Source organism: Dipodomys ordii, unplaced genomic scaffold, assembly GCF_000151885.1.
Source record: "Dipodomys ordii isolate 6190 unplaced genomic scaffold, Dord_2.0 Scaffold23, whole genome shotgun sequence".
NCBI lineage: Eukaryota > Metazoa > Chordata > Mammalia > Rodentia > Heteromyidae > Dipodomys > Dipodomys ordii.
The window spans coordinates 6,377,298-6,384,927 of record NW_012267239.1 but is presented as its reverse complement, the minus strand read 5'-3'; the positions used below and the strand labels follow the sequence as shown (position 1 = coordinate 6,384,927).

The following is a 7,630-nucleotide window of genomic DNA, read 5'->3' as shown; positions in this document are numbered from 1 at the left end:
TGTCCTCTCATACGGAAGTGGGCGCCACCCATAGGGCACCCCAATGTGGAAATATATGGGACCCCGACATACATACATGGTAGCCCAACATGGAACTGACGGTACCCAACACAGAAATGTATGGTACCCTAGCATAGCTATGTGTGGTACCCCAACATGGAAATACATGGTACTCCAACCCAGAAATGTATGGATCCCAGGATCCATCTATCTATCTATATATGTATAGATTGAAATGTATGGTACCCCAACATAAATATATGGCACCCCAACATGGAGTTATATGGTACTCAACATAGAGATGTATGGTACTCTAATATAAAAACACATGGTACTCTAACAGAAATATATGGTACCCCAACAGAAATATATGGTACCCCAACATGGAACTATATGGTACTCAACATATGGTACCCTAGCATAGAAATATACCCCATCCTAACAAAGAAATATGTGGTACCCCAACATAGAAATGTGTGCTACCCTAACAGAAAAATATATGGTACCCTAACATATACAGGCTACTCTAACCAGCTCAAAATAAAAAGCAAAAAAGGCCTGGCAGTGTAGCTCAAGTGGTAGGGCGTCTGTGCACCTGCCTGGCAAGTACCAAAGTCCTGAGTTCAAACCCCAGTACCATCAAAAACAAAGCAGTCCTAATTCTTTGTTGGATGACGGAGGCAAATTATCTCCTTCAATCTCAACTACCCTGAAGTGAAGGGACTGCTGGTCCTTCCTCACCAGCAAGCAGACAGACAGACCAAGTGACACCCTGGAAGCCACACAGTGTCACCCTCCCCAGCCCTCATCACTTTGCAAACAACAGGGGCTCTGTGAAGGGACACTGAACTGAAATTCCCAGCTGCCAGACTGAAACACCAGCTCAGGTTCCTGCCCCTTGCTGAGACCCCTGCTCCCCCAGAGCCCCCTGGGACCCCAAAGCTGCTGGGGAAATGTTGATGCTGGTGACAAAGTTATTATTATTTTTAATTCTCAAATGGCGTTATGGATCGGACTCGATGGGCCCACGTTCTTAGAACAGGTGGAGAGCCACAGGATCTTTCCAGAATTTCTCCCCCTCCTCTGTCACTTTGTGGCACCCCCTGGGATTCAGGACAGCTGTGTGGTCCCAGGGAAAAGCCCAAGTGACCAAGATGGTGGCCGCTCCTGACCTCTGGGAGGAAGGGGCGCTAGGTGGCGCTCGAGAGTCCGTGCGTCGGGTGGCTAGGGTCCCTGGGGTAGCTCCAGCTGCCCGGGGCCTCGGGTGCAGGCCGGGATTCCTCAATAGAAGGCTGGTACCCCGTTGCCTGTGGGGGCATCTGCTGGGTGTTTGTGGTATGCGGAGCACTTTACGTGGAGTCTCACCCAGTGAGGAAGAATTCCCACCCCGTGTTTCTGACAGGGAGACTGAGGTTCACAGACATAGAGTAGCTTCCCTAAAGCTCACGGTGGGTGTCCAAGACAGAGTACAAACCCACTGCCATGTCTACCGCAGACCGGGCAGGGCTCCTAGTTTCCCAATAACCCTCTAAGGGCCTCTGATCCAGACAAGTATGGTGGTGCATACTTATAATCCTGCACTTGGGAAACAGAGGTAAAGAGGATTGAGTTTAAGACAACATGAGTTCAAGGCCAGTCCTAGCTACAAAATGAGGTCCCAAACAAACACTTGATCCAATTTCTGTGCCTCCACCCCCCCTACCTGTTTGGTACCAGGCTTGAACTCAGGAACTAGGAAGGGCTTCTTGAGTTTTTGTTTTTCTCAAGGCTAGCAATTGACCACTAGTACCACAGCTATATCCCTGGCTCGGTGTTGGTTAATTGGAGATAAGAGTCTCATGGGCTTTCCTGCCTAGGCTGGCTTCAATCCATGATCCTCAGATCTCAACCTCCATAATAGTGGGGATTACAAGTGTGAGCCACTGGTTCCTGGATTGTGCCTACCTTTTTTTATGTTTTGATGGTACAGGAGTTTGAACTTAGGACCTCATGCTTGCTTGCTAGGTGGGTGCTCTGCCGTTGGAGTCATACCCCCAGCCCTTTATGGCTTTAATTATTTTTCAGATAGTCTTGCACTTTGGGGGGGGTGGGGGAAGTGTCTGATGTTTTGGGCCTGGACTGGCTTGGACTGTGATCCTCTTGTGTATGCTTCACAAGATGTCACTACTATCCCCAACTTGGTGATTGAGATGGAGGTCTTGCTAATAACTTTTTGAACAAGTTGCCCTTGAACAGTGACCTATCCAATCTCCACCTCCTGGGTAGATGTTCCTAGATGATGACTCTGCAGTCCGATGGTGGGGGTTCAAAACCCCACCATTTGATGTTGCTGAGACTCAGTTTGCCTATGGGCAAGTGGAAAACCTATCCAGGTCCCTCTCCTTCGGATGCCTGGGGGTTGTGCTGTGCAGGTTGGGTGTGGCGATCCTGGCATAGAGCCTGGAAGCGGCTGGATGAATGACTGTCACTTTGATAATGCTTCAGGCCCATGCGGGTCCCCAGCCTCTCCTGAGACGCTCCACGCACCCCATCAGCGGTGCCGGAGCCCCTCACAAAACAGACTTCCAAGCTGTTTTAGCCGCAGGTGTTTGCCTACGCCCCCACCCCCATATAACCAAGCTGCTGAAATTACCTCATTGGAAAGAAGAATAAAAATGAACACAAAAGCCCGCAATTAGCTCAGGCTTCCGGGGAATCGATCAGTGCCTCAGATCCGGTAACAGAGGCACACCGAGCCACAGAACATCGGTCATGCGTGCCGGATCCTCCAGGAACTGGCCCACGGGAGTGCCCGGCTGGCTGTGTGCAGGCTGGCCTGCCTCCGCTCCAGATTCTCAGGGACAGGAAGAACCCGAGCCCGATTAATGGCCTCACTGTCCCTCATTCCCCCACGGAATCATTACACACGGTATCTATTTCATTAAACAGATCCAGAACAATTCACCTTGTGTAATCATATAACATAAAATTTTGCTTTGGACTTCCTCCAGGGAGGTCATAAAACTAATGTGATAGAACCGTGTGTGTGTGTGTGTGTGTGTGTGTGTGTGTGTGTGTGTGTGTGGAGGGGTGAGGGGGGAGCTTCAACTCAGCTCTCATTGGGAAGGGCCAAGGGCAAGATAGGATGACTTTGGTTTTGCCCAACTATTAAGAGGTATCATTCTTGTGAGGGTGAAGAAGTTTACCCTTGCCAGGCATGGTGGTGCATGGCTATAATCCCAGCTCTCAGGAGGCCGAGTCAAGATCTTGAATTCCCTGGCCCCTCTGCAGGCTTACAGTCCCTTCTTATGGGGAGGGTGGATCTCAGCTCAGGGAGGATGAGAGGCTGGGCCTCCCTCTCCATCCTGGACCCTGCGCCATGCCGGGGACTGATGCTGCTGGATGTGGTGACAGCCCCGCCGGCCCCCTGCATCCCCCCTCCAGCCACCCCTTTGCAGAAGCCCCGCCCACCCAAAGCCCTGCCCCGCAAGCCCCGCCTCCGACGCACCAGCCACGCCCACCAAGCCCTACCTTTGCCCTTCCAGTGCGCGTGCGCGGCGAAGCCAATATGGCCGCCGTACTTGCGGTTGAACTCGGCCATGAGCGCCTTGTAGGGGTTGCGGATGAGCAGGATGGCCGCGTCGAAGGCCTCGATCTCCTTCTGCCCGCTCTCGTGCGTCTTGATGCAGATGGTCCGCCCGCTTCGCCAGTGGTCCCGCTCACCTTTGAACCCTGCCCGGGACCCCAGGGCAGAGGTTAGGGGGGCGGGGGGCGGGGGGGGCAGGAGGCCCTGACCCTCCGCGATGCCCGGGAGTGCTGGGAGCTCGGTTATCCTCTCTCCCCGGGAGTGCTGGGGAGCTCGGTTATCCTCTCTCCCCGGGAGTGCTGGGGAGCTCGGTTATCCTCTCTCCCCGGGAGTGCTGGGAGCTCGGTTATCCTCTCTCCCCGGGAGTGCTGGGGAGCTCGGTTATCCTCTCTCCCCGGGAGTGCTGGGGAGCTCGGTTATCTACTCTCCCCGGGGTGCTGGGAGCTCGGTTATCCTCTCTCCCCGGGAGTGCTGGGGAGCTCGGTTATCCTCTCTCCCCGGGAGTGCTGGGGAGCTCGGTTATCTACTCTCCCCGGGAGTGCTGGGGAGCTCGGTTATCCTCTCTCCCCGGGAGTGCTGGGGAGCTCACTTATCCACTCTCCCCGGGAGTGCTGGGGGGCTTTGTTATCCACTCGTGCATCACTGAGTACCTGCTAGATGCAGGGCACACGCCCTGGTGGAGGCCTGGGGTCGTGGGGGGGGCTGGCCTGCGTGCGACCAATGCTGGGTGCATGCTGGGTGCTGGCGAAATCGCCAGGTACCCCGAGCCGATGCAGCCCAGGGGCCAAAACACGAGGTGCAGGCAATGGTCGTCAGGTATAAAAGCAAGCAAGGTAGGACTCAGACCCTGGCCCTAGCAGGAGCTGGGGGCGGGCGGGGGTATTCCCGCAGGCCGTCCCTCAGCCCAGCCTGGCCCTCTGTCCCGTCCCTTACCTTTATTGTATAAGGAGCCGTCGAAGTAGTAGCTGCCGGTGTAGAAGCCGGTGGCCAGCTCGATGAGGTGGCGGGCCCACGTGTTGCCCGCACCCGGGAAGCTGGCCAGAGCGATGAGCTGCTTGGATTTGGCGGGCAGGAATCTTCTGTCCATGCACCGGTTGTCTGGGAAGCGTGGGGGGCGGGGGACAGGCCGGGGTCAGCCACACACAGGCAGGAGGGACCAGATCAGGGTCCTCCAGCTGTGTGAACAGCAGTGGGAGAGTTATTTCCTTGCTCTCCCTCCCTCCCAGGATTGAGTGAGATTCGTATGAGACAGGAGCACTGTGCTGCCGATTCAGTAAAAGTCAGGGAGGAGCAGGGATGAGTGTTCTCCCCAGCCTCGGTTTCCCCCAGCAGAGCAACGCTTTCCCACTCACCCCCTGCCCCTTTCCCAACTTCTACCCTAGAAGGCCAAGGCCAGCGCTGAGGCAGAGTTGATCCAGTCCCTGAAGAGCACGTTTATTTGGTTCTAACGCCACCTACGTCTAACCGGACTGTACTGGTGGTCGCCTCCCTGGCTTCCACCTTGGAGGTAACACACTTCTGCCCATTGAGCCTCAGTTTCCCATTTATACAACATAGCCAAGGCACCAACCAGGATTCACTAAGCAGGACAATGAATGCGAAGCATTTGCAACATCTGCGGAGAAGCTGTGCTTGATACCAGGCACCTGTGGCTCACGCCTGCCATCCTGGCCACTCAAGAGGCCGAGATCTGAGGATCGCAGTTTGAAGCCAGCCCTGGCAGAAGAGTCCTGGTGAGACTCTGATCGCCAATGAACTACTCAAAAATTGGAAGTGATGCTGTGGCTCAAGTGGTAGAGCGCTTGCCTTGAGCACAAAGAGGCTGAGGGACAGCCCCCAGGTCCTGAGTTCAAGCCCCACAACCAGGGGAAAAAAGAAGTTCAGTCTTGAGAACCTCCCTAATTGCCTGGGTTCGAATCTCACCTCTGCCCTCTCCTAGCTGTGTGATGGTGGCTGAGCCACTCTACTTTGCAGTGTAGAAAGAAAGGAAGACGGACAGGAGGGAAAGATGGGACTCAGGGAGAGAGGGATGAAAGTGAACGGTACATTTACACCGTTCTCAAACCGGGAATTCTGAAGTCGACAACCTACAGCTTCATTGTACAGATGGAGAAACTGAGGCGCGGAGGTGGGGTGGCGGGGCGTCCCCTCCGGGCGGGGCCCGGTCTGGGGGGGTGCTGAGGCACGCTGGCGGCCCTGGCTGACCTTGGACCTGGGTCTGGTACACGATGAAGTAGCTGGGCGTCCCGCAGCTCTCAAACTCCTCGGCGCCGCACCGCTGCGCACACAGCTGCTCATCCTCTCTCTCGTGCAGGGGGAATCGCGTGGTGGGAAACCCACAGTGGCAGGCGGTGCCCGCCAGAGCCGCCAGGGGAAACTCCTGAGGGTGCAGGGAGGGAAGGAGTCAGCCCCGGCCCGCACGCTGCGGCTCTGAGCCTCGATCCTCAGACCTCAGCCTCCCGAGTAGCAGACGCTACGTGAGCCAGAGGATCAAGGGCTGGAGCAGCCCTCGACCTGGGCGGCCGTGGGGTACCCCGGAGCCCCTGGACACGTCCTCATTATGGGAGGAGACAGGCTCTTGCCCACCCAAGCCTGGTGCCCAGCAGCCGTCATTCAGTCTTGGCAGTGATGTCTGCCTACATAGCTCCGCCCCCCGCCGTCCACTACAGCCCAGGCCCTCAACCGTCCATCCCCACCCAGCCTCTCGGCCCCATGCCGCCTTCCCTCCACCCCAGGGCGGTGAGGGGGACCCCTCCCGGCCCCCCAGGCGCACCTTCTCCGTGCAGAGATCCACGCACTTGTCCACCGACATGTTGGACATGGCCACAGTCACAGGCAAAGCCAGGGAGAGGTTGTCAGGCCGGCGGAAGCAGCCCCGGAACACCGCACTGCCATCTGAAGCCAGAGGGGAAAGGACCGCGAGATGCAGGAGACGGATGAGCAGAAGCTCAGAGAAGGCAAGAGATTTGCCCACGGTCGCACAGCGAGCCAAAGCAAAGCAGATGCAGGGGACCCCGGGCCACGCCAGCCCCTTTCCTTTGGTGGTATCTGTGTCCACCAGGGAAAGACCCATCGATTCTGAGCACCTGAGGACGGGAGGGAGCAAAGGGCCCAGTCCCCCAACTGCAAAGGGCCTGGCTACCCCTCCCATCCTGGGCCTGGGGACTCTCTCCCTGCCTGGCACCAAACCTGCAGTTTGCACAGGACGCTGTGTGAAGACTTTAAGACAATTCAGTCTGCAAACCCCCAGCTGCACAGCAGCAGCAAGCACAGGAAGTTCAGAGGTCACTGCTGTCTCTTCAGTGGATTCCTGTCCCCTCCCCGCAGTCAGGGCCTGGATTACACAAAGGCCCTCACCATCTGAGAAGCACTCAGGCTGGCTAATTTTAGACATCACCTAAGGCTCCCTCAGACCGTTGGAGGTTGAACAGCATGACTTAGCTTCTCAGAGAATCCCTGTGGGACAGGCAGGGTGGGAGCATTGTCCCCATGTTTCAGCTGAGGCTTGGAGAGAACCAAGCATGTGGCCACAGTGACACAGCCAGAAAAGAGGTGCATAAAGCAAGGCCCGCCTGACCTCAGCCCCCACCCACTCGGGCAAAGGCTTTTTACCATCCCCCTTCTAGGACACAGGAACACAGTCCTTCTGTCACCGGTCCCACACAGAAGGAAGAGCCCATGAAGTTCTGTATGAAATAATAAAATTCAGAGTCCTGGCGCGGCAGGGCACACCTGTCATCCCAGGTACAGAGAAACTGGAGAGATGGGAAGGCGGCAGTTTGAAGACAGGATGAAAATGTATGGAGACCACCTGCCCCATCTCAATAAACAAATCGGGCATGGTGACACCTGTCTTCCATCCCATTTGTGTGGAAGGAGGTAGTAAGGTCACATCCTCAAGTAAAAATTGTAAGACCCACATGTATGGTGTATAACATGTGAACACTGTTATATATTACAGACTGTGATAGACAATTTGTTCCAGGAAAGTTAGAATGAACTTGTGACTTAGAAACTATGTAATCACTTAATCACAATCAAAAAAAAAAGAACTTCGGGGAAGGG

At 55.7% G+C, this 7,630-nt stretch overlaps 1 protein-coding gene across 1 annotated transcript in view; it reads right to left on the bottom strand.

The window, feature by feature from the left end:
• Wscd2 (WSC domain containing 2) overlaps nt 1–7,630 on the bottom strand; it is a 28,136-nt gene that overhangs the window by 8,110 nt on the left and 12,396 nt on the right. The window contains exons 4-7 of the mRNA XM_013014283.1: nt 6,339–6,460; nt 5,771–5,945; nt 4,499–4,663; nt 3,511–3,711 (exon numbers count right to left, since the gene is read on the bottom strand). Coding sequence (XP_012869737.1) covers nt 3,511–3,711; nt 4,499–4,663; nt 5,771–5,945; nt 6,339–6,460 — 663 coding nt within the window. The remainder of the gene's footprint in view (nt 1–3,510; nt 3,712–4,498; nt 4,664–5,770; nt 5,946–6,338; nt 6,461–7,630) is intronic.